This window comes from Dermochelys coriacea, chromosome 14 (genome assembly GCF_009764565.3).
Source record: "Dermochelys coriacea isolate rDerCor1 chromosome 14, rDerCor1.pri.v4, whole genome shotgun sequence".
Lineage (NCBI taxonomy): Eukaryota > Metazoa > Chordata > Testudines > Dermochelyidae > Dermochelys > Dermochelys coriacea.
This window is the reverse complement of record NC_050081.1, coordinates 24,919,966-24,947,775: the sequence shown is the minus strand read 5'-3', so window position 1 is coordinate 24,947,775 and position 27,810 is coordinate 24,919,966. Positions and strand designations below refer to the sequence as shown.

The 27,810-nt window shown below is 46.1% G+C and overlaps 1 protein-coding gene across 1 annotated transcript in view; it reads right to left on the bottom strand.

Moving 5' to 3' along the window:
- SHISA6 (shisa family member 6) overlaps positions 1 to 27,810 on the bottom strand; it is a 395,911-nt gene that overhangs the window by 307,107 nt on the left and 60,994 nt on the right. The window contains exon 3 of the mRNA XM_038371890.2: positions 10,448 to 10,543. Within this exon, the coding sequence (XP_038227818.1) occupies positions 10,448 to 10,543 (96 nt within the window). The remainder of the gene's footprint in view (positions 1 to 10,447; positions 10,544 to 27,810) is intronic.

The following is a 27,810-nucleotide window of genomic DNA, read 5'->3' as shown; positions in this document are numbered from 1 at the left end:
GAGACGTTCTTTTTCAGCAGATCCACTTGCTGTGTGTATGCAGAGTCCTCTCTGCTGACTTTACTGGCTAACATTTTTAAAGTCTTTTGCTCCTCTTAGCCCCACAGAGCCAACCCAGCTTTGGGAAAGGGAGCTGGAGTCTATTCCGTCTCATGCATTCTCAGCAGTATTTGAACTAAATTTCCAGTTGGAAAATCTTTATTATTATTTGTATTACAGTAGCATCTAGAGACCTCACTTAGGATCATGGCACTTATTAATAGTGATGATGCACAGCCAGAGAACCCAATTTGACTCTCAGGTCCCATGTTCAATTTCAAGGCTGGTCATTAGATAAAACACCTTTTTACTTGTAAATTAAGCACTTTTATTATAGAGCCACTGAGACACAAGACCAGGGAATCCTACTATTTTACAGTCACCGATCAGAGCAGGGACATACCTGAAGAAAGCAAAACCTATTGCATGTTCCACCAAGACAGAAAAGTAGGCAGGTCTGGGAGAATGGCCAGCTTCTGAAATGCACAAGTGCATTTTCAACATAGGTACTAGTCCCAGGCCCACTGAACCCAGTGTCAGAGGCTTTGGGATCAGGCCCATGGTTCGAATCCCAGTTGTGCTGCAGAATCTGGTTGCCTGCATATTTCAGGTATTATGAATTACTGACAAGCCCCAGATTCTTTCTATCCGTGCCTTTCATTTCACCCATCCCAATAATAGCCAAGTGTCATTTGCACAGTTACAAAGAGAACTGTTCCCATCTGAAAGCATTATACTCCATTGTTTGTGCAGCGTTTTAAGCGGGATGGGTCTCCATTGTCAGCAGTACTTCTGCTCGAGGCAGTCTGTTCTGCAGCTGTCAATATGGAGGGAAGGCCTGTGCAAAGTGACGTATCTTCCATTGTGGCTGGATAGCAGCAAGATGTTAACTCAGCCTGATCTCGAGCAGCAGAGAATCCCCAGCACAGGGGGGCCTGCTTCGAAGGACGACCCTGATTCATCTCAGTTCTACCCTGAGAAGGTAACTACAGCATCTCTGAAGGCACCTACAGAAATGAGGCCCTGGTCTATTGGGGGCTTTAGAGATCAGCACCAAAGCATTGGCATGGATATGGAAGGAGCTGGGGGCACGTGCAGTGTGCGGGCTGGTGGTATGCTGTGCTTCCAGGCATCTGTTGCACTCAACAGGTGGTGTGGCTGGGGCTGCTGCATGTTGGACAATTGGTACTCACAATCCCACCCTTGAAGGGAGCTGTCATGACAATGGCATGGATCACCATAGCTCACTCTGCTTGTGAGGTGAAGAGGTGGGGTCTCCTAGGCATCTCCTGCTATGGCTCCCTTGTGGGTGGTAGGAAGAGCCATCAGTCTAGAGGGCCCCTGGCCATGGGAGGCAGACTCCCACAGCAGAGGATGCTCTGCTTTTAACAATTCAAATACCAGCCATTAGAGAGCAACATAAATAACCTGCAGAAAAAGCCACCATGCATCCAATGCTCCCCCAGTACTCAAGCATTCTGACAGACTCAGTAAGTGCTGCACGGCTCATTCACACTCCAGCATTTATACTGTCCTCATGATGAATTCTACATCCTGGTCATTAACTGATTGGCCTCCGTGCCCTCTGCCTCTGCACTGTGCAAACCGCTGGCAGGGAAGGCTACTCCGCAGCAGCCCACTACAAAGCGTTGGGAGAGAGACAGGGGCAACTTCCTGTCCCAGCACTCATGGCAGAAGGAATGGGGCTGTGTACACTTAGCAGCAGTCTCCCTTCACCCTGCTGGCTTTACTCTCTGCAGCCCCTCAACAACCCCTATTACAGGGGGCATCCATAGCTGAACTCCTTCCTGCTGAAAGAGGAACCTTGGGCAGCTGCTGCTCAAATTCCCACTGTTTTCATCTCCTTTGTTCCAGGCCTTGCAGTCAGTCAGGTCTACACTGCATATCCCAGAGGTGCCAGCCATAGCACGTAGCTGAAGGAGAACATTTGCTATCACCAAAAGGAATTTTTACCTAGTTTCACCTTCCTGGATGTAAAAGTAAAATGCCAGGCTGGATTTTCACACTGCTCATTTACCCCATTGTCATGGGGCACGGGGTGCTCACATAGGACACAGAGGAAGGTGCTAGAGGTGCCTAGACCGACAGACAGGAAGAACATCTATAGAGGCTCTACACTGAAAAGCAGCCACATGCCCATCATCCTTCCCCTTGCAGAGAACCCTGGATCTCTAACCCCAGGGGAGGTAACCATGGAGCTGGCAGAATGTACTGTGCAGCCTGTTACCTTAGCTCCACCCCTGTTGGTGCAAGTATCCAGGTCAGAGTGCCTTCCAGCTTGGGCTCCCCTAGCCCCCGACCCCTATGGCAGCTGGCTCTGTGGACTTCCCACTCTCTGCAGTCTGGCAGCACAAGGAAGCAGCCACTCAAGGACTCGCCCCACCAGGAGCAAGCTGAAAAATTCGGTCTCGGTTCTCCTGGGAAACAAATTCAGAATTTTTTTCCCCGCAATTTTGATTTTTGTCCTGATTCAAGAGGATTTTTTGCCCCGCAAATTTGAGATTTCCATGGGAGAGAAATTCCATTCTCCAGTCTGCTCTCGTTGGCACCATCGTTAGCACCTATCACCCCTCCCCAGGACACTAACAGCTCCTCCTTCTCTCAGTATCCCCTCCTCAGCACTCTCCTATCGAACCAAATCAAACCCCTCCCACTATCGCTCCCCAGGGGCCTGGAGCAGTACTGAGGAGCCTGCAGGTGAACCAGAAAGGTGACGGCTCTGCAGAGAGATCAGTTCAGACAAACAGGCTTGGCTGGAAGTTCCTGCAAATTACCCAGCTTCTCCACCCCAGCTCGGCTTTGTCCCAGCCCCACACCCTGTAGGACCCAGGGGGCTCAGCCTGCACAGGGTGTCTATCAGAGGCAGGCTGAGGAGGAGGAGCAGCAGCGAGGACTGTGAGTGGAAGGTCCTGCAGCATAGAAGTCAGCAGACCTCTACAGCCCTCCCTCTCTCCCCACCAACATCTGGCCACTTACTATTGGTGCCTTCAGGGAATCTGATTGCCTCTCCCCAACTCCCATCTCCTGAGTGTCTCCTGCACTGGAAATTGAGAGGGGCTGCAGGTGGCAGATATCCTCTGTCTTTGGGGGTGTGCCAGGTAGGGCTGCTGCCCTTCCTGCCTCCAAGCCCTGAAGGCATCCTCGGGGCCCAGGGAGTGGCTTGATCCACTTTCCCGCTGGACTGTGCCACTGCCACCAGCCCACACTAAAACCAAGAGTGATCAGCCCCCCATAAGGTCTAGCTTCAGAGCTAGGGTTACAGATTGTCCCATTCATAACAGAGACCTCCCTCAACCTCCCATGTTGCTGTCTGTTAAAACAGCCGTTCATCTGATAGCCACGTAAGTTTGTCTTGGGAGGAAGGGATGGTAATAGCAGTTCCCCACATGTGTGCACACATGCATACAGATGGGTACTTGCACATACACAGGCGCACACACACAACTGCACACACACAGGTGCTCATACACTCAGACATGCGTATGCTTCATTCCAAAAACGCCTACTCAGTTAGAATAATAGAAGATTAGGGCTCGAAGAAACCTCAGGAGGTCATCTCATCCAACACCCTGCTCAAAGCAGGACCAACCCCAACTAAATCAAGTGCTAAACTGCGTTGGACCTAAATCTGTTTTGGTGACATCCACGTGATACCTGGTGCAGCGGGGTGGTGCAATGACTTTACCGGCACTCGTCAGGGATAAGCTGCAGAACTCACCCATGGGTAATGCACCCATCCCAAACAGGAGCTGGAAAAGCTCCATGCCACATGGCCATGTAGGGATATGTGCACACCCAGGGTGTGACTCACAGTTTGTACTTGGAGTTGACAGTCGGCAGCTCCAGCACAAGGGCAGGTTGTTAACTGTTCCTTGGCTGAGGAAAAGCGATGAGCCAGTTTGTGCAGTTGTCCCCCAGTCCCTGTTGCTGATCCCCCAAATCCCATCTGTGTCCGGTGGGGGGCAGGGGAGCACCCTTTGCTCATAATTAGGCCTAGTTAGGGGGCAGCCAACAGGGCGTGATGAAGGGCTCCTTGAAGGCCGTCTCTCATCACATGCATCACCAGTGCCACCTGAGGATGAGTTTCCCTTGTTACAGGGAGCAGCCTCTGGTCAGTGACTGAGGGCACACGGCTCTACGTATGTTTCACTGGTCCTGCTTCGCCCCATGTGCCCTACTGCCTACTGTTCCTGGTTACCACCACTGCTCATTTCTCTGCTGTTTATTCAGTGAAGTCAGAGAGGGTCTCCTCAGGCTTTACAATCCCCTTTGCCCCTCTGCCCATCACTTGCTGAGGTGGGAAGCACCAGTTTGGAAGGCCAGGGTCTTTTGAAATCTATCCAGACGGTGGCTAGGTCCACATTTTGTTATCTAATTGGGAAGCATCCCTCCTGGGTGACCCAGGGGAGAAGATCAGGATACCTGAACCCAGCCTATTTTGCTGCCAAAGCCCCTGGCCAAAGGCTGTTCCATAGGGATACATTTCCTTACTTCCACATTCACCTCCTTCAGTGCCTACAGCGATCTGCTGGCAACGGCAGGCTGCACCAATGCTTCAGGCAGTCTTGTGGTGTCAATGCCAGCTCCTGACCTGTGATTGCCTCTGAGACAGACATTCCCCTCCGGCTCACCTCCCACTGGGCCATTCACAGGGCTAAAGCAGAGACACTGCCCAGACTTTGCTGATAAATAGTTTGTCACGTCTGAGTTGGTTAAATAATTCAGGGAGTGGGTTGAAATGCCCTATTGTATACGTGAAATCTTTCTACGACACTGTGAAGGGGTTTCAACATCCTAATGAGCCCATTTCCAAGTCAATACAATTAGCAGCAGCTACGTAATGGTTCAAATTAATCTGGAATCAGAATGCAAGCAATCTTCAGTGCACAAACGGCAAGATGCCATCAAAGTGATTAGTTATTATCCAGGATGGAAATAAAATGATTCATTGGGATGCAGCTGGCTGCTGTTTGACATCCCACCATTGATTTGATCTAACAAGTGTTTAATGAGCACAGGGACTTGACATACCTAAACTGCAATTTTTGCATAACCTATTCATAGTGCATTCTGGATGTTTTCATGGAAAACTGACCTTTCCAGAGTCATCCTCAGTCACGTTTAACTGACAGCATATGCGTTATTTGCCTCCCTGTTTGAGGAGTCTCAGGCATGCTGTATACACAGATTACTGATGAAACAATACAATAGGAGGGTTGGTAACCTCCAGCTCAGAGGTGTTCAGGTTGATGTTTTGTATCCATGCTGTGCTGAGGCTGGGGGTGCCAAACGTAAGCCCTGGAGCACGTTGGAGCAAAATACCTTTCCACTGATGAAAGGGATTTATTTTGATTGCAGATACAGAGCAAAGAAATGGTCAGTGGTCAGTTCAGAAATTACCAGCTAAAGGAGTAAATCAATAGTCTTGGGTGTGAGACGAGAAGTCCCCAGATCAATGGGCCACCAGCCAGAACCACAGGGCAAACCCACAACAAGGGGCCACCAGCCAGAACCACAGGGGGAACCCCAACAAGGGGCCACCAGCCAGAACCACAGGGGGAACCCTCAACAAGGGGCCACCAGCCAGAACCACAGGGGGAACCCACAACAATGGACCACCAGCCAGAACCACAGGGGAAACCCTCAACAGGGGACCACCAGCCAGAACCACAGTGAGAATCGGAAACAGAGGCCACTGACCAGTACTACAGGGGGAATCTGAGATGGAGGCCACCTGCCAGTACAACAGGGAGTGTCTGGGATAAAGGCAACCGGCTGGTACAACAGGGCAAATGTGGGATAGAGGCCACTGGCCGGTACCACAGGGCAAATGTGGGATAGAGGCAACCAGCCGGTACCACAGGGCAAATGTGAAATAGAGGCCACTGGCCGGTACCACAGGGTGAATGTGGAATATAGTGCTACCAGACGGTACCACTGGGTGCATGCGGGTAATAGCAGAGTATTGTTTGGTATGTCATATTGAGACCTGAAGCATAGTAAGGTCCTCAGATACCGTACTGACCTTGCCTGCACCAGTACTCTTCAAATATTCTGCCATTGCACAGCCACTGGTGCAGCACCAGGTGGACTATTGCAGGCAGGCTGCCAGGAGTTTTACAATCACGTCATCCAGACCAGCACTGCGTAGGGGTTATGCATTAGCACTCCCACCTATTGGCTCAGGTGGGGAGCAGGCCCTGGTGCCAGTGTGAAGGTGGAAGACTTGCAGAAAAATGGCTTGCATAGACACAGCCAGTGATGAGCTACAAAGCTTGTAACATTAGTGATCTACAACCACCCCAAACCAGAGCAAAATATTTCACACAGTGATTTCTGGAAGAGCTCACTTTTGTAGGATCTATAAGAGGAGTTAGAGATATCTGCAGAATTACTGGAAATAGCCTGGGGCAGAGTTTTTGTGTGGGAACAGCTGAGTCATCCAGGTTTGTAAAACACATGTCTGTGTGTGATTTTCTGATTTTGTACCAGACATTGTGTCCCACTGAGGGTCTGGCTTGAACTGACAAGATCAAAGAAAACTCCAGTAAAAGTACATTTCTACCCTAAAAAGTGACTCTGTAATAATGTCATTGTAGGACTCCATATCCACTGTGTCTCATTGCTCCCAGATCTGTTGTGCTCAGTTAAACAGTATCAGCCCCACAAACTCATTCTGGGATCTGAGAGGCAAGCTGGGTTCTTTATTTCTCATCATCCCTAGTAACAGATGTTCTGGAGGTCAAATTTCATCAGCTATCCCTGTGAAGTCCTAGTGTCTTCAGATGATGTAACCAGTGACATCTGCACAAACCCACTTAAAACTACACAGGTTCCAAAGGGGACAAAGGTATTGCTCTGGTGTAAACTGAGGTTATAATTTGGGGCGCAGAATCTTTATTGTAGGCAATGATGAGTGAGATCAGAAAATCCCAGTCTGACTCAGAGCCCAGGCTAAGTTTGTGGGGTTGGGAGTTGGCAATAATACGCTTTTACCTGCAAACTGAGAAAATCTGATTTGGCATCATTGAGAACCAGTGAATATTGGAACCCACATTGCCAGGTTTGCAGGGCTATTTTTCAGGGTGTGAAACATTTGCAGGGCTACTTCTCTAAGGTTATCAGTCCATACTTTGTCTACCCATGGCTCAACACATCCGGTAAAGCAAAGACCTCCCATACCTCAACAGAGCAGGATGAATGGAATCTGTCCTGGGAATTGGGATATCCTCAAGTGGCTATTATCTGGTACAATCAAAACCACAGAGCTCCCAATTCAAGAGAGAAAATGTAAGCAAAAGAACATTTGTATAATACATTAGTTGAAATCTGATAAGTTCTAGTACTCAGTGACCCTTTCTTTGCTTCATTGGGTAGTTGACTGATTGAGGAGGGAGCTCAAAGAAGAGACTATACCTCACCACAAAAAGTTCTATGGTTTGAAAACTTTGGATGTGTCCCCCGATCCTTTGCACTTGACTGAGAGTGCACTTGCACTTTCTCCTGGTTTGGAGAATACATTGTATAGTGATTTTATAGACTTTAGTGTCAGGCAGTGATGCATCACCCAGCAGAGTGTCATACAAGAATCATAAATCACAATCTCCCAGGAACTTGTGAATGTCAGGCACTTGAATTCACTGATGTGGTATCCATGGTGCTTTGCTATGTCTCACATCCCCATCTCCTTCCAAAAATAGCCTATTTCTAAAATATTATTCAGCACTTGGAGTGCTGCCATAGCACAGGAAACAGTTGAGAAAACATAGAAAATGTGTCTTCTAGTGCAAGAAATATTAAGATGCACTTTCTGAGGCTCTGTTCAAACCAGAGACAGAAGCTACTTTCATGATACCATAATAAATGGGGCAGGACAAAGTTGTCGGGTTAATGGAGGATGAGGTAGTGCAGTCACTTCACACACTGGAAATCACCCATGATGAAGCCTCAACATGAAGCTGTATTTCTACAAAGAATTGTATCGGACACTTTCAAATTTGGAAGCAAATTTCTCAAAGTTACACTATGCTTGCTGGGACATAGTCTCTTTTGCCTACAAGTACAATTATTCTGATAATTAAAGCCAACAGGAAATTTTCAAACAAGAGTGCAACAGATATGCCGGGAAGGATTTTCAAAAGCTCCTAAGTGACTTGAGCACAAGTACCACTGAAAATGCTCCTAAGTCGTACCTACCTGTTGCATCCAAAAAATCCTGTATTCAGAGCACAGACAGACAGTTATGGCTTCAAATAGATAATGTCACACACAGACACTTATGTGCTCACTTATTGATTTATACAAGCAAATATGGCAGTTTGCATGTGCAATAGTGCATTCACTTTTCAGACACATCAGTGGTGTGCAAACTTAAAAATTTGCCCTTAAAAGTTAACCATACTGAAATACTATTTAAATGTGATATAAACCTGTAGAGAGTTTAAAATGAAACCCAAAGGCTAAGGCAAACCGATAGAGAACACTGAAATAATTGACTTCATACACAACTAAGGCAGGCAATTTTCTTCAAGCAACAAAAGTCATTTGTCCACTTTGAAAAGTATGTTTCTATCTTCACGACTATCAGTTATAGTTTACATAGATTATCTATTCTCCCATCTTCTTATTTATTATTGTATTGTGTGGAACTCCCCGGAAAGCCAACAGCAGATGTGTATAAATCATCTATCTGCACATCTAAGGAAGAATAGACCCCCCTGAGCCTCTTCAGTTAAGGAAGGAAGGTAGATTTTATTTTACACATAGAAGTAACTGAACAATATTGTACAGTAAATTGATTAAAGATCAACTAAATATCTGAGAGGGAGGAGCATGTTGCCAGGCCCTGCCCAGGGGATCCCAGCAGATAGTTCCATATGCTCTGGACACACCACTCCGTGCTCTGCACCCCAGCCTGGGTGCACTCCCCATGGTCATCATCTCAGCCTAAACACGTATCCCATCATGTTCAGTGTGAGCTCAGGCCCTGCTGGATATGAAATAACAATAAATCCCCATTTCTGAGGGAGACCTCATGTGTCCCACCATCCTCATGTCCTTCCTTGCCCCTTTTTAGCCCCCTGCCCCCTGGAAAGTTAGTGGTGTGTCCCTCTGCTTCCTCCTGGCCAGTGCTCTACCCAGGATGGAAGTGCATTACACGTCCCATGGGTGCTGCCTCAGCCTCAATAAACTTTATTTAAATACACACAGACATACACAGACAATATACAGATATTTGTTTCTTCTCTGAAAGATCTACAGGACTGACATCGCTTTGGATGACACGCATGGAGAATTTTAAAAAGTGCAGCAAATGTATGAAAAATAAAACTCTTTTAATGGTGGTCATCCACGGAAACAATGAATGCATGTTCAACCAAGCGGGCACATGGACACGGCTCCACACATAGTACATTGGCTCTGTATAAGCATCTCCACATACATTGTGTCTATATAAATGTACAACAGTCTCATAAGACAGCAAGGAACAAAATCAGATTAGTATGGACGTGGCACACCCTTGCACTCCCAGCTATATGATCCACTGTCCATGTACTAATGTGACTTTGCTAGAATATGGAATGTAAACACAAAATTGGTTCAAACAGACATTTGCACCATCTATTATAGAAACCCCCCACATATGCAACAATGTTATAAAAGGAAAAGTCATCTTGGGGTTCTGGTGACAAGTTACTCAACACCAGCTCCTGCAGATTTGTTATCACCATAACTCCTAAACAGGATTATATGTTTGCTTATCTAATATAGCTACAACTATCTTTCAACATAGATTGTATGTACAGTACATATACACAGAACATACACAGCACACAATATGTATATTTATGTGTTTTCATGTTTGTACAGTATATCACAGATTATGTGAACACAGAATAGATGTACGTGGACCTGTAAGAAATCATTTTATAAAATATTTGTAATATCAAACCAAAAAAACCACCAACAACAAAAACAAATCCCCAAACCTGGAAATCAGGTGAATAAACAAAAATCCCCACTCTTGAAATGGTGCCACCTACCCCCTTGGGTGGCATTTCAGACCTTTCTGTTCCCAAGATAAAAGCAGCAGCAAGAGGGTCAGTTTGCATCCATGCTCCCAGAAAACACAAAGCAATACAAATTGTCAGATTGCAAACTCAGAGTGCTGTCTGTATTCCCTGATTCTGCCCTCTCCCTCTCTCCCTCACTATGGTGTAAGAGACTCTGCCAGCGGCACAATATTTAACCTGCAACAAGATGTACAAGAATAAATCTACTGACTGCAGTCCAGAACTGTTATCTCCTATCACTTAGAACCCAGCTTCTGAATTATATTTTATTTAAAACAATCTTTTTATTTAGCAAAAAATTGTTTCCACTGTACCCTTCACGTGTCCTCTTCCTAACGTGACAAACCCGGAGGAGATGAAATTATGGAGATCTGGCCCTCCACTTCGATAAATATCCTTCCCATAGTGACCTGCCAAGGCAAATGACAACAAGCAAGGCATTACTCAACATATCCATTACACAATGCATCCACATTAGCCCCAAGTCAATGAGAGCCAAAGCCCCGTCATATACTGAGACAGTAAAAGGCAAGCAAGGATGTGAGAGGCATAGAGAGTTCAGAAAGCAGGAATATCTAAATATAACACAAATAGAGTGTGAATTGCAGAGGAGCTGCCAGGGGTTACAAACACTTACTGATACCAAAAGAGGTTGAAAAACCAAAACCATGGACTCAAACACCCCACACTTTAGCAATTAGGCCCATCTTTAGATCAAAGATTCAGCAGCATTAGGACGAGTTTCCCAAAGTGATCAGAACTATCCAGACCTTTGAGACTGAGAAACTGGGCTGGAAATCTTGTGAGAAACAGCTCTGATTCTTCCCGATGCCATCTAGGCTGGGGGAATCCTAAATACACCATTCCTGATGTGTATCGGTGCTTCTGGTCTCAAATATTTTGAGCGTACAGGCTTGTCTACACTGAAAAGTGACATTGGTATAGCTCTCCAGGATGTGAAATATCCAGCCTGACCTAACCGCTAGTGTAGACAATGTTATGTCAATGGTAAAATTCTACCGACCTAGCTACAGCCTTTCAGGGAGGTGGCTTATCTACAGTGATGGGGGAATCCCTCACGACACTGCAGTAAGTATCTGCACTGAAGCTAAAGCAGCTGCAGCTGTGCCGTTGTAGTGTTTTAAGAGTAGACATAGCCTCAGAATTACTCTGAGTTTAAAGAAAAGGAGTACTTGTGGCACCTTAGAGACTAACGAATTTATTAGAGCATAAGCTTTCGTGAGCTACAGCTCACTTCATCGGATGCATTTGGTGGAAAATACAGAGGGGAGATTGATATACATACACAGAGAATATGAAACAATGGGTTTATCATACACACTGTAAGGAGAGTGATCACTTAAGATAAGCCATCACCAGCAGCCGGGGGGGAAAGGAGGAAAACCTTTCATGGTGACAAGCAAGGTAGGCTATTTCCAGCAGTTAACAAGAATATCTGAGGAACAGTGGGGGGGTGGCGTGGGGGGGGAGAAATAACATGGGGAAATAGTTTTACTTTGTGTAATGACTCATCCATTCCCAGTCTCTATTCAACCCTAAGTTAATTGTATCCAGTTTGCAAATTAATTCCAATTCAGCAGTCTCTCTCAGAGTCTGTTTTTGAAGCTTTTTTGTTGAAGGATAGCCACTCTTAGGTCTGTAATCGAGTGACCAGAGAGATTGAAGTGTTCTCCAACTGGTTTTTGAATGTTATAATTCTTGACGTCTGATTTGTGTCCATTCATTCTTTTATGTAGAGACTGTCCAGTTTGACCAATGTACATGGCAGAGGGGCACTACTGGCATATGATGGCATATATCACATTGGTAGATGCGCAGGTGAACGAGCCTCTGATAGTGTGGCTGATGTGATTAGGCCCTATGATGATGTCCCCTGAATAGATCTGTGGACAGAGTTGGCAACGGGTTTTGTTGCAAGGATAGGTTCCTGGGTTAGTGGCTCTGTTGTGTGGTGTGTGGTTGCTGGTGAGTATTTGCTTCAGATTGGGGGGCTGTCTGTAAGCAAGGACTGGCCTGTCTCCCAAGATCTGTGAGAGTGATGGGTCATCCTTCAGGATAGGTTGTAGATCCTTGATGATGCGTTGGAGAGGTTTTAGTTGGGGGCTGAAGGTGATGGCTAGTGGTGTTCTGTTATTTTCTTTGTTGGGCCTGTCCTGTAGTAGGTGACTTCTGGGTACTCTTCTGGCTCTGTCAATCTGTTTCTTCACTTCAGCAGGTGGGTATTGTAGTTGTAGGAATGCATGATAGAGATCTTGTAGGTGTTTGTCTCTGTCTGAGGGGTTGGAGCAAATGCGGTTATATCGTAGAGCTTGGCTGTAGACAATGGATCGTGTGGTATGATCTGGATGAAAGCTAGAGGCATGTAGGTAGGAATAGCGGTCAGTAGGTTTCCCATATAGGGTGGTGTTTATGTGACCATCGCTTATTAGCACCGTAGTGTCCAGGAAGTGGATTTCTTGTGTGGACTGGTCCAGGCTGAGGTTGATGGTGGGATGGAAATTGTTGAAATCATGGTGGAATTCCTCAAGGGCTTCTTTTCCATGGGTCCAGATGATGAAGATGTCATCAATGTAGCGCAAGTAGAGTAGGGGCATTAGGAGACGAGAGCTGAGGAAGCGTTGTTCTAAGTCAGCCATAGAAATATTGGCATACTGTGGGGCCATGCGGGTACCCATCGCAGTGCCGCTGATTTGAAGGTATACATTGTCCCCAAATGTGAAATAGTTATGGGTGAGGACAAAGTCACAAAATTCAGCCACCAGCTTAGCCGTGACATTATCGGGGATACTGTTCCTGACGGCTTGTAGTCCATCTTTGTGTGGAATGTTGGTGTAGAGGGCTTCTACATCCATAGTGGCTAGGATAGTGTTTTTAGGAAGATCACCAATGGATTGTAGTTTCCTCAGGAAGTCAGTGGTATCTCAAAGATAGCTGGGAGTGCTGGTAATGTAGGGCCTGAGGAGGGAGTCTACATAGGTAGACAATCCTGCTGAGAGTTACCAAAAGAAACTACAGCATTTGCTCAAGAAATTCCCTGAAAAAGCACAAGAACAAATCCGCACAGACACACCCCTAGAACCCCGACCTGGGGTATTCTATCTGCTACCCAAGATCCATAAACCTGGAAATCCTGGACACCCCATCATCTCAGGCATTGGCACCCTGACAGCAGGATTGTCTACCTATGTAGCTCACGAAAGCTTATGCTCGAATAAATTTGTTAGTCTCTAAGGTGCCACAAGTACTCCTTTTCTTTTTGTGAATACAGACTAACACGGCTGCTACTCTGAAACTCTGAGTTTAGTTAGAGTTCATGATGAAAGTGTAGGTGTCTCCCTACGCTATCCAAATTGGTTTCCCTGTCCCTATTAGAGATGTGGCTGGAGAACCTGCTTCTTAGCTTTGACTTGTTCTAGCTGAGAAAATGATACATCCATTGGAGGAGGGTGTCCCCAGACTCCTTACTGCTTTTGCTGGCTGAAAAGCACTTCCTTGGTGCTGCCACCCAGTTGTGACAGTTAACACACAGGAAAAAGTATACCCCTGACATTCACTGCCTCTTTAATACCAAGAGATTCTGCCTGTGCCTCCCCGAGACTATGTGTCGCTCTGACACAAGAGCAAAATCAGCTGCTTGTGAATGCCTCCCTTTTCCATGTTATTAATTCTTCTGTTCCTCTTCTTGAACAGAGTTGCAAATGAGACTGGAGCCAGTGGGAGCGGAGGGAGGCGCGGTTCAGCGGGGAGCAGCAGTTTTCTTTTTTGTCTGCATTTTCGTGATGCCTTGGAGTCTAGCTACAACAATGATTGACACTCTATCAGTGCCTAAGATAGGCAGATATTTTTTCATGTAAATAGGGATAAAAAAGAAATATGCACATATGCTATTACATCTAACTGATGGCTGTGATTTATACATCACCTCTGAGCAACTGCTAGAGTCAGAGATCAGGCAGTGAAAGAGTATGAAATAGCACAGACTGACTGGAAGATTAAAAGATTGTTTGCTAATGTGTTCTCTGACCCTTGCCACCCCCTCTTTGATGCAACATAAGAGTTAAACTGAGAGTTTCCCATGATAACAAAACAACATCATTTGAACAGAAATCATGTTTCCCCAAGAGCAGCCTGTCTCAGGACAGTTCAAATACCAGTAGTTATTTCTTTTTACAGATACATTACGGGATGATGTGTCTATTTTATGTATTCCTTTATTCCCACTTACTTCTTGTCATTTCTCATGGACTCCCAATGTAAAATTACTGATATATGAGTTCTCACTTTCAAAAGTGCCTAGAGGAGAGCTAGCGGGACAATCATAACAGCTATTATTCACACAGACATTTTTATAATCACCACTTGATTGGAATGGTTCACACAAACAGAATGCCATTCCCACTCCATCCCTTCTCTGCAGGCCCAAGAGCTTGAGGAAGTACAGATGTGGCGTGAAGAGAAAACAGGGGTATGTGAAATACACAGGGAAATGAAAAACCAGGCAAAATCCTGGCTTATTTCACATTTTGTGACTTACTCACAAATAGCTTCTTTTCTGAAAAAAATATGTTGTTTACAGACATATATTTTTCCAAACACAAAGGGGCCAGTTTTGAACAAAACATGATTTTGTGTCTCACCATTGCAGGAATTATCCAATGACTGGAAATACAAAAGTAGCCATTCCATTGATGTGCTAGGCACAGCAAGAGGGCAGAAATGTTCATGCCAAATACCACAAGAAGATGTTGGATTTTTCCCAGCTCTCCTGGTCACCCAGCAGGTTTCATAGTGTATGGTACCACTCTCATCAGCTGGCAGAAGAAGGGGTTGGAAATATGGAGAAGCACTGCCTGGAATCATCACCCCCAGGATTAAGACTTCATCTTTGTCAGAGCCATGATATTCTTAAACCAAAATGCAATTCCGAGATTCTCCTATGGTTTTGCAGCCATGAACAGGCAATTACTGGGTAAGACTCCTCCAGGAATGTTTGCGACGTGTCTGTCTGCACAGCTCCAGTGGTCTGGAGTGACAGAGTAAGGTAGGTTTTTAAATTGTGTTAAGGAATCTTGATTGGAAAATAAAGAGGTCTGTTTTTTTAAGCACAGGCTGACCCTGGGACTTCTTGCCCTTTTCTCTGTAAATTTTATGATTTCTGCAATTTCTCCCCTGTCAAAGCCAAGACGTTCCTCATCTTTGGCTTAACAACCAGACAGCCTGCCCTCCCTGCCTACGGTGACCAGATAGCAAGTGTAAAAAATTGGGATGGGGTGGGGGGTAATAGGTGCCTATATAAGAAAAAGCCCCCAAAATCAGGACTGTCCCTATAAAATCAGGACATCTGGTCATCCTATCCCTGCCTACTGTTGGTGTTTGTCCCTTTTCTTTCACTTTTCATATATTCTGCTATAAGCTGTAGGTCTAAGGAAGCCTTTCTCAAATGCGGTGACCAGGGGATTTTCCTGCAGTGCCCAGGAGCTCCAGGGGCAGACTTCAGCACCCCCCACATGTCTTCAACAACAGGATTCTGGGGTCAGGCTTCAGACCCTCCATCCCTCCCTTTTTCAGCCACGGGACTCTGGGGGTGGGCTTCAGCAGGGCCGACCTTTCCAGATGCTGTGGTCAAGAGGCAAGGAGTGGGATGAGCCTGGGGTGTGAGGCTGCTTGGGATACTGGCAGGGATTAGCAGGGCCTGGGTGGTGCTGGGGAGCCCAGTGGTGTGTGTGGGGGTCCCTGGGGATTGGGGGAGGCAGCGGGGGCCAGGGGTCCCAATTACAACTGTACATTATTTTTATTATTGAGTCTTACATGAATAAATTACAATGATTTGGACATCTCTATGTGCTTATTTGTTTGTTTTTCCTAAAATTAATTATTTTAGGAAAATTTGTCAGAGCGGCCACCTGCAAGAGTTGCTGGCCACACACTGTGGCCACCAAAAAATTGGTTGTGAGAAACTGTGGTCTAAGAGTTTGTTAGGTTTTTGAGCCTTGAGCCATGGTGTCTCCTGGGTTCATATCCCAGCTGTCCTGGGTGTGGTCGCTTCCTGTTCCGGCTGCTGGGAAGGAATGAATCTTTGCTTGTCAAACTGTCCTCCCTTCCAGCTCCCCACCCATCAGCCTGCCCATGCGTGGGCATCTGACCCACCCAAGAGAGGGCAGAGCATAGGCCTGACACAACTACCCCGCCTCCATCCCCTCTGACCAGAATAGAGTGAGCCTGTCCCTTTATCTCGGTCTGTCCTCTCTCTGTTGTCTGTCTGTCTTTCTTTGGTTGGCTGGGGACATTCTTTTAACCAAATCACAGCTTCGCAGGTAAGCTGAGCACTAGAGCTGGGCAATAACTGGTTGTTCAGCTCACTGGCATTTCCAAAAGAAATGGGAAATGTATTTGGTTTGAGTTGAACCAAATCCAGCGCTAGGCCATAAATGACCATTGTGATCAGCCATTCTGACCTCCTGCATAACACCAGCCAGGGACTTAATCCAGGGACTCCTGCATCAAGCTCAGTCAATACTATAGCATCTTTTTGAAAAAGATTTCTAATCTTCACTAAAGTTTTTGGGTGCCTTGTTAGCCAGGTACTGTGTGGGGTTCCTCCAATCTGGCATGCTGGGCCTCCTTGGGTTGCTCACAGAACATTTTCCCTTTTCATCTCCACCCCAAGAAAATCAATTAATTTAAACCATTGTATCCTACAGCAAGTTTCCACATAGAAAGCCACCTCCTTTGTTGTCCCCCCTGTCCCCAAGCAGTGGGCAGTGCATTGCAGTGGACAGGGTAGTTCAGTAGGACTCATGAAGATACAGGTTCTATTCCTGACTCTGCAGCTGGGTGACCTGGGGCAAGTCACATCACCTCACTGTGCCTCAGTCTCCTCATCTTAAAAATGGGTTACCTCACTTGTGAAGCACTCTGGGGTCTCTGCTGAAGAAGAGCTAGGTTTTATTATTAAATCATACAGCACATTTTTCTTCCACCTCAACGCAGTCACCCACATATTTTGAGCTTCTTACAGGGAGTACATTACTTTGTTACACAGTACTTCTCTAGCCAAGCTGAATCTTTAAAGTCTAGTTCTTTCATTTCATATAAAATCTAACAATGCCGCTTTTGATTACCATGTTCGACTCTCCATCATACACTCTCTCTCCATCACACACACACACACACACACAAGCTTGGGAAGGCCAGTGTGTGGCACTGGAGAGAGACGGGGATTAACCCTTATGTTACTGCACTCTTCAATAGATGGAGTTCAAGCAGAGGAAAATGACTTCCCTCCCAGAAGATGAAGGACCCAGGAAACGCAAAGTGGATGAGTGGTTTGGCTCATCAGACAACAAAGGCAGGACTCTTTAGGGCATACAGAACATTTCTTTGCAACTGCATCATAAGTCAATTGCATATGGAATGAACTTGGTTATGAATAGCAATTACAACTCCAGCTCTAGGACAACAGAATTATTAGAGCTGAACTAAAATGCTGTTATATACCTTTCAGAAATGTTATTACTAAATAAGGATTACATTACTCAGGAGAGGGATATAAGGGCTTTCACGTATAGAAGAGAGGCATTTGGGTGATACATGTTGGAATTACATCCCACTGTTTATAGGATTCCCTAAAAAAAATTATAAAACTAGGAATGAGAGGTCAGGCTCCAAAGTGCTTAATGAAAAAATCATTCTCACATACATCTTAGGAGAGCAAAATGTCATGGGGGGTTTTAGGGAATAAAAGATGCAGCCCATCCGTAGTGCATCTCATTTCTGCAGGAGTCTTCTCACTGTGCAATTTTAAACATTTCAGGGACTGGAAACAAAGTATGTCAATGGCACAGACAATTCTAAGGTGTGTGTTAGATGCACAGAAAATGCTATGCATTGCCTTGGAACTGAGAAATGACATCTATTTATCTTGTCAATCCAATGTAATAATCTCTGAAAGTAAGAAGAAATGCAACTCACAGAGCAAAAGAAAATAATTCTCTGGGCTAGTGCAGAGCTGCTGAAGAGCATGGAGCACCCAGGCAAAACAGTTATTGCAGCTGACCACCAAGAATCACCCCTGTTTGTGGAAAGTAGCTGTAGTAATTGGCCAGCATTAGACAGGGCTCCTGGCTGAAGACTACCCTCCCACAGGGACTTGTTTATAGTCAGGTCAGACATCTTGCTATTTTACCACATCATGGGAGGGTATATTACAATGATAACAAGGTGCCCCAGAGGGATCACACAGAAAGCAGCTGTGCATTTCTAAAATCTTCTATCAGAAAGGCACAATTAGGGTGTTTCTCCAGGTTTTATGGCATTTGTTCCAAGATTGCTGTGTGGATCCCATGCGTGAAAATGCAGCAACAAAGAACCAGGAAGAACTCAGGGTAAGCTAGGGACCGAGCAGTTTGGCAACACTTCATATCCCTGCCCTTGATACTGGGGATGCTCTTGTCAATACTCACTTCCCAGTGCACAGAGCTGGAGGTGCTGGCATTGTTCCCTAATCTAAATTACACTGGTAAGGCTGCAAGGCATCTTCAGGAATAGAGTGTCTGCCCTAATTCACATACGCTGTGAATATGAATGACCACATCTACATAAATTCACACTATCTCTCAAAGATTTCTTCCATCTTTGCCTCCCCTATCCTGCCTCCAGCTGGCTGCATCCACCCTTGAACCTTGAGTTTCTTCCCAACCCCCTCTGCCTCTCCTTTCCTCCCTCAAGTCCCCACCTCCCATCTACCCTCCACCCCACCACACCCCAGAGTTCTCCCTCATGTGTTCCCTGACCACAAAGACCCTGCCAGAGCACTGACTCCAACTTCAGCCCACCTGTGGTCATAGAGATGGGGTTTGGGCAGCCACTTGCACAGCACCCCCCACCCAGTGCTCCAGTCCTAGCTTTCTGGCTATGGGCATGTCGGGTGCTGTCCTCTAGGCACAGATCCTGATGGTTCAAAGCCTTTGTGATTCTCCTGAAACAGAAGACAGAATCTGGGGTTTGAGCTAGAGAGACAGAGCAGCCCTGCCAGGCTGGCGTCTCCCATGGACTGCTAACAGGGACTGTGCCCAGGGGCCTAGCCTGGCTGGAGTGGGGGTGAGGGGCTCAGAAGAAGTAGTGACCTAAGGGCCCGATTTTCAGAGATGCTGAGCACCTGTATCTAGCACTGACTTAACCTGAAGTTGTAGGTGCTTAGCACCTCTGACAGTCAGGCCTGTCACTTGGCACAAACGCAGCGCAGCCTCACCACAAACTCCCTGACCTGAGCTTAGCTTTGGGTTCAGCACAGAGCCTGAAGGCAGGGAGCTCTCCAGCACTGCTAGCCACTGTCAAAAGTTTGAGTCAGGTCCCCACAATCATGAGACTGACCTGGAAATCAGGAGAGCTGTTGGTGTTGGTTTTGATAATGCTTTTTTGGGGGGTGGGGGTGGGGGGGAGGTATTTGCCTGCTGTTTTCTGAACGTTTAGAGAGCATGCTACCATTTCTCTATAGCCAGCTGCTTGCTTTTACTGAAAGCTGGGATATTCACATCTGGGCATTACGAAAAAAGCCAGATATTGCCAGATTCATGAGAAAGTCATTCACTCTGAAGGTCAATAGACTTGAGATAAAATGTTCAAAGGTGCCTGTGTGACTTAGGAGCCTGAGTTGGCCTGAAATTCAATGATTCCCTTTTAATTCAAGGGCAGGCTGGCTTGAGTGCCTCTGCCAATTGCAAGTGTGGCACTGTGGCTCTTTCCCTGCTGCAGTCTAGTATTGGATTATAGAGTATGCACAACTTGCTAAGTGGCAGGCTAGAGAGTTCATGTGTCAAGACCAATCCTGCAGCACTGAGTTGTACAAACACTAACGGTGCATTAATCCCTAATCATTCTTATGCAACCCTCAGTGCATCAGACTCCAAAGTAAGTAACATGGAGGCGGCTCAGATTGTACAGTTATAGTTTGTACTTCAAGCATTGCCTGGTTTATTTGTACAATTACTATATGTATCTGCATATTCCTCCCCATCAGACTTGATCAGAGAACTCCAGATGTTTGAGTAAAAGTTCATATCCTTATTTGGCATAACCCAATTCAAGTCTCCCTCTCTCTGAATTGGCCTGAAACTGAACCCAGCCTCCAATGTGGCAGGTGAGACTTCTGAACCACTAATGCTCTGGCTAGGTCTTGTAAAAATCTCACCTTCACATTTACTGTACAATATCCCCTTGTGGACATTTAATAGAGATTGAGAACAGTTTTATACCAGTCCAGGAAATTTGGGATAAAAGTATCCACAGATTGGTTTATAAGTTCTATAGCAAGAATCTCATTCACAATTCTATTCTATAGGTTTTACAGTAATGTCTACAGATCCCTATTTATTTCCTCTAGCACCCAATTGGTATCATCCACGTCACGTTCTATCGGATTTTCTAGGCTAGGATTTTCAAAGGCGCCTAATGGAATTAGATGGCTAACTCCTACTGAAATTCTACATAGAGTGCAATTTGTACTTAGAGGGTCTCTATGGTAAAAATGTTTATCAATTATGCCACCAAGAAGAGGTTGGATAGTAAAACCCAAATCAATGCAACTGCCCAAGCTGCTCACCTCAATTTTGTCATGAGTTGCTTCACCTGTGCTTGTTTGTTCCACTAAAAAGTTTTCTAGGTCAAAACAGCTGTTCTTAGCTTTTAATAACTTCAAGTGAAATACCACCGCAGGGAAAACAATTCTTCCACCACTTATGTAAAATTGACTAAACATCTAGGAACACTGTGTTATATTCAAATGTGATCAAAATGAATCCTGTTCTTTACTCAGATATGGCTAGATTTTCTAGAGCTATGATTTTTCTTAAGGTCTAACCCCTGTTCTGCAGACATGAATTACAGGCACAAATCCTAATTATGCAAAAATAGTCTGATATGTGCCTGCAGCTGAACTGCAAATGTCAAATGCACATGTTATTGAATTCCTCATGGAAAATATGACCACAAATGTTGTGGCTGCAGTGTGTACCTGCAAAGGAAGGTTGGACTTTCTTAAACTCTGGCTTAACAAAGGGTTATCTCTTGTGATAAACAAAAGATATCAGTTAAACATTGTCTATGTTATGTACGAATGGTAAGCTGCTAAAAGTGGAAAACAACAGTTGCGTAAGTGGTTTATCTATCCATCTTCCCTTTTTGAAAAATGCTACTGGTGCAAGAGAGCTTCCCCATATTCCAAATGGGAAATACTTTTGGAATCATTAATATCTCTTACAATGAAAGAAACTTTTACGTGAGGTAAGTATCTATCCATCCATCCTTATACACACCCATCATCATCTATCTGTTCATCCATAACCATACACAGCCATCATAAGAACGGCCATAATGGGCAGACCAAAGGTCATCTAGCCCAGTATCCTGTGTTCTGACAGTGGCCAATGCCAGGTGCCCCAGAGGGAATGAACAGAACAGGTAATCATTAAGTGATCCATCCCCTGTCGCCTATTCCCAGCTTCTGGTAAACAGAGGCTAGGGAAGGCGTGGGCAAACTTTTTGGCCTGAGGGCCACATCTGGGTATGGAAATTGTATGGTGGGCCATGAATGCTCATGAAATTGGGGTTGGAGTGTAGGAGGGGGTGAGGGCTCTGGCTGGGGGTGCGGGCTCAGGGATTGGGCCAGAAAGGAGAAGTTCAGGGTGTGGGAGGGAGCTTCAGGATGGGACAGGGGGTTGGGGTGTGTGTGGGGGGGGAAGAGGGCTCTGGCTGGAGGTGTAGGCTCTGGGGTGGGGCTGGGGATGAGGGATTTGGGGTGTAGAAGGGTGTTCCAGGCTGGGACTGAGGTGTTCGGAGGGCAGGAGGGGGATCAGGCTGGGGCAGGGGCATGGGGGTAGGGGTATGAGGGCTCTGGCTGAGGTACAGGCTCTAGGGTGGGGCCAGAAATGAGCAGTTCAGGGTGCGGATGAGGGGTCTGAGCTGGGACAGGGGATTGGTGTGCGGGGAGAGTGGGGTAAGGGCTCTGGCTGGGCGTGCAGGCCATGGGCTAGGGCTAGGGATGACGGCTTTGGGGTGCAGCAGGGTGCTCTGGGCTGGGACTGAGGGGTTTGGAGGGGGATCAGAGCTGGGGCAGGAATTGGGGCATGGGAGGGTGTAAGGAGTGCAGACTCCCGGCAGCGCTTAGCTCAAGCAGCCCCCAGAGGCAGCAGCATGTCCCCGCTCCAGCTCCGATATGGAGGTGCAGCCAGGCAGATCTGTGCACTACCCTGTCCGCAGCCACTGCCCCTGCAACTCCCATTGGCTGCAGTTCCTGGCCAATGAGAGCTACAGGGGCGGCACCTGCAGATGGGGCAGCGTGCGGAGTCCCCTGGCTGCTCCTAAACATAGGAGCTGGAGTGGGGACATGCCACTGCTACTGGGAGCTGTAGCATGCACGCACGGAGCGGCCCCCGGCCCCACTCCCTGGCTGGAACAGGGGAGCGGGGCAAGCCCCAGATCCCACTCCCCAGCGGGAGCTCAAGGGCCGGATTAAATCAGCTGGTGGGCTTCAATCACCTGGATATCTGCTGGGAGAGCGATACAGTAGTGCACAGACAATCCAATAAGTTTTTGGAAAAGGTAGGGGACAATTTCCTGGTGCAAGTGCTGGAGGAACCAACTAGGGGCAGAGCTCTTCTTGACCTGCTGCTCACAAACCAGGAAGAATTAATAAGGGAAGCAAAAGTGGATGGGAACCTGGGAGGCAGTGACCATGAGATGGTCAAGTTCAGGATCCTGACCACAAGGAAGAAAGGAGAGCAGTAGAATATGGACCCTGGACTTCAGAAAAGCAGACTTTGACAACCTCAGGGAACTGATGGGTAGGATCCCCTGGAAGAACAACATGAGGGGGGAAAGGAGTCCAGGAGAGCTGGCTATATTTTAAAGAATCCTTATTGAGGTTACAGGAACAAACTATCCTGATGTGTAAAAAGAATAGTAAATATGGCAGGTGACCAGCTTGGCTTAACAGTGAAATCCTTGCTGATCTTAAACTCAAAAAATAAGCTTATAAGAAGTGGAAGATTGGACAAATGACCAGGAGAAGTACAAAAATATTGCTCAGGCATGCAGGAGTGAAATCAGGAAGGCCAAATCACACTTGACATTGCAGCTAGCAAGAGATGTTAAGAATAACAAGAAGGGTTTCTTCAGGTATGTTAGCAAAAAGAAAAAATTCAAGGAAAGCGTGGGCCCCTTACTGAACGAGAGAGGCAACCTAGTGACAGAGGATGTGGAAAAAGCTAATGTACTCAATGCTTTTTTTGCCTCTGTCTTCACGAACAAGGTCAGCTCCCAGACTACAGCACTGGGCTGCACAGCATGGCGAGGAGGTGATCAGCCCTCTGTGGAGAAAGAAGTGGTTCACGACTATTTAGAAAAGCTGGACGAGTGCAAGCCCATGGGGCCGGATGCACTGCATCTGAGAGTGCTAAAGGAGTTGGCGGATGTTATTGCAGAGCCATTGGCCATTATCTTTGAAAACTCATGGCAATCGGGGGAGGTCCTGGACAACTGGGAAAAGGCTAATGTAGTGCCCATCTTTAAAAAGGGGAAGGAGGAGGATCCGGGGAACTACAGGCCAGTCAGCCTCACCTCAGTCCCTGGAAAAATCATGGAGCAGGTCCTCAAGGAATCAATTCTGAAGCACTTAGAGGAGAGGAAAATGATCAGGAACAGTCAGCATGGATACACCAAGGGCAAGTCATGCCTGACTAATCTAATTGCCTTCTATGACGAGATAACTGGCTTTGTGGATGAGGAGAAAGCAGTGGACGTGTTATTCCTCGACTTTAGCAAAGCTTTTGATACGGTCTCCCACACTATTCTTGCCAGCAAGTTAAAGATGTATGGACTGGATGAATGGACTATAAGGAGGATAGAAAGTTGGCTAGATCATCGGGCTCAACGGGTAGTGATTAATTGCTCCATGTCTAGTTGGCATCCATTATTAAGTGGAGTGCCCCAAGGGTCTGTCCTGAGGCCGGTTTTGTTCAATATCTTCATTAATGATCTGGAGGATGGTGTGGATTGCACCCTCAGCAAGTTTGCAGATGACACTAAACTGGGAGGAGAGGTAGATATGCTGGAGGGTAGGAATAAGATACAGAGGGACCTAGACAAATTAGAGGAGAGTCCTGCACTTAGGACAGAAGAATCCCATGTACTGCTACAGACTAGGGACCGAATGACTCGGCAGCAGTTCTGCAGAAAAGGACCTAGGGATTACAGTGGACGAGAAGCTGGATATGAGTCAACAGTGTGCCCTTGTTGCCAAGAAGGCCAATGGCATTTTGGGCTGTATAAGTAGGGGCATTTCCAGCAGATCAAGAGACGGGATCATTCCCCTCTATTCAACATTGGTGAGGCCTCATCTGGAGTACTGCGTCCAGTTTTGGGCCCCACACTACAGGAAAGATGTGGAAAAATTGGAAAGCGTCCAGTGGAGGGGAACAAAAATTACTAGGGACTAGAACACATGATTTATGAGGAGAGGCTGAGGGAACTGGGATTGTTTAGTCTGCAGAAGAGAAGAATGACGGGGGATTTGATATCTGCTTTCAACGACCTGAATGGGGGTTCCAAAGAGGATGGATCTAGACAGTTCTCAGTGGTAGCAGAGGACAGAACAAGAAGTAATGGTCTCAAGTTGCAGTGGGGGAGGTTTAGGTTGGATATTAGGAAAAAACTTTTTCACTAGGAGGGTGGTGAAGCACTGGAATGTGTTGCTTAGGGAGGTGGTGGAATCTCCTTCCTGTGAGGTTTTTAAGGTCAGGCTTGACAAAGCTCTGGCTGGAATGATTTAGTTGGGGATTGGTCCTGCTTTGAGCAGGGGATTGGACTAGATGACCTCCTGAGGTCCCTTCCAACCCTGATATTCTATGAGTCTATGATTCTATGTGGCCTACGGGCCGTAGTTTGCCCAAACCTTGGCTAGGGACACCATCCCTGCCCATCCTAGCTAATAGCCATTGATGGACCTCTCCTCCATGAATTGATCTAGTTATTTCTGAATGCTGTTATAGTCTAGGGCTTCACAACATCCTCTGGCAAAGAGTTCCACAGGTTGACTGTGTGCTGTGTGAAGAAATACTTCCCTTTGTTTGTTTTAAACCTGCTGCCTATTGATTTCATTTGGTGACCCCTAGTTCTTGTGTTATGAGAAGGAGAAAATAACACTTCCCTATTTACTTTCTCCACACCAGTCATGATTTTATAGACCTCTATCATATTCCCCTTAGTCATCTCTTTTCTATGCTGAAAAGTCCCAATTTTATTAATCTCTCCTCATGTGGCAGCCGTTCCATATCCCAATCATTTTTGTTGCCCTTTTCTGTACCTTTTCCAATTCCAGTAAATCTTTTTTTGAGATGGGGCGACCACATCTGCAAGCAGTATTCAAGATGTGGGCGTACCATGGATTTATAAAGAGGCAATATGATATTTTCTGTCTTATTACCCATCCCTTTCTTAATGATTCCCAACATTCTGTTTGCTTTTTTAACTGCCACTGCACATTGAGTGGATGTTTTCAGAGAACTATCCACAATGACTCCAAGATCTTTCTTGAGTGGTAACAGCTAATTTAGACCCCATCATTTTATATGTATAGTTGGGATTATGTTTTCCAATGTGCATTACTTTGCATTTATCAACACAGAATTTCATCTGCCATTGCGTTGCACAGACACCCAGTTTTGTGAGACCCTTTTGTAGCTCTTTGCAATCTGCTTGCAGCTAAAACTATCTTGAGTAGTTTTGTATCATCTGCAAATTTTTCAGCTAGGGGAGTGCATCTCTAATGGTGACCCACACATTGGGGTGGGAGTTCAGCAGCCAAAAAACAAACCAGAAACACAGTATCATCTTCTTTAAAAATCTCAGGATCTTTTTGGCCAAGCTCATGACTTTTAATCCCCATATACACCCATCATCTATCCCCATACAGACCTCTTTGACCACCACCAGTTCACCTGTCTTCTGGATGCCCTTTATGGTCACTTATGACACCACAGGACATGGCGGTGGAATCTGCTTGGCACTACAAGTGGTCAATGACCACAGTCGATAATCATGCTCTAGTCACTGACCCAACCATCTATCCACCAGGTTTTGATCTGCCAAGGCACCTGTGGTCATCTCTGAACTGGAAATGACAACTATGTGGCCAATCTCTTTAAATGGGGTTTTACTAATGACCCGCTATCCAGCTGCGGTCAACTTCAGACTGTGTTACATATCATTGTTGAGTGCCCACTGACTTATTTTGATGGAGGGCTACTGGCTCTCCACCTGGCTGGGCACATTGTGCATATGTGATGATGATCCATCCATCCATTCTATCCATCCCCATACACACCCATCAACTCTCTATCCCCATGCACACCCGGCATCCATTCATCCATCCATCCATCCATCCATCCCTGTACACATCCATCATCCATTCATCCATCCCCATATATACTCATCTATTTATCTGTCTATCCATTGCTATACACACCCATCATCCATCCATATATCTATCATCCATATACACACCTATCTATTTATCCATCCATCCCCCCATCTCCCCCCACAGCCAATATCCTATCTATCCTCATACACACCCATCTAATTTATCTATTTATATATCCACATCTACCGTGTATCTATCTATCTATCCATCCATCCCACCACACACGCATCATCCTATCTATCCCCATACGCCCCCCATCATCTATCTATCGATCTGTAAGTCCTGTGGTCTGAAGCTCTACAGCAGTGCTTTTCAAGCTATGAGATGTGGGGGACCAGCAATTTTTTTTTCCAATGTGCGCGCAAACTGGCAGCCAATGGCTCACAGACCAGCAGCGGTCCGCGGACCACCACTTTAAGTAGCATTGCTCTAGAGGGATAGAGGGAAGGCATCTCACTGCTCCCATCTGTTGGTAAACAGGAAAAAGCCCAGAGCAGTGTCAGAACCCCATGTGGCCACAATATCCATAGGGGAAGAAGCTCTCTGCTGCCATCTTCTGGTGAGTCAGAGGAAGAGACAGAATGAGCCAGGCCTCATTTACCTGGTTGTCGTATCATAGAATCTCAGCGTTGGAAGGGACCTCAGGAGGTCATCTAGTCCAACTCCCTGCTCAAAGCAGGACCAATCCCCAACTAAATCATCCCAGCCAGGGCTTTGTCAAGCCTGACCTTAAAAACCTCAAAGGAAGGAGATTCCACCACCTCCCTAGGTAACCCATTCCAGTGCTTCACCACCCTTTACCATCCCGGTACGAATATTTTGGTCATTATGGTGAAAATTAATTTAAGTTTCGGATGAAGGGATAATGAAATGTTATCACTGGCTGGGGATCTGCCCCATGGTATTTAGTATTGGCAGACTGGTCACAAATACATTTACATTCTCACAGCCATGATTTCAAAGCCAGTGCTGAAGAACATCCTGCACAGTCAGGCGGACAGGCCAGCAAAGATTTCAGTCAAAAAAAAATCTGTTTTAGAGACAACAAAAGAAAAGTCCCTTTGCTGTTGTATTTATTTAATTTTCATGAATTCCACACATTTTATCCTCAGGCATTTGCACCAAAACAATTACTGGCTCTGGGAGGAACTATCCTCTTTTCCACAAGACAGGTGCTCCCTC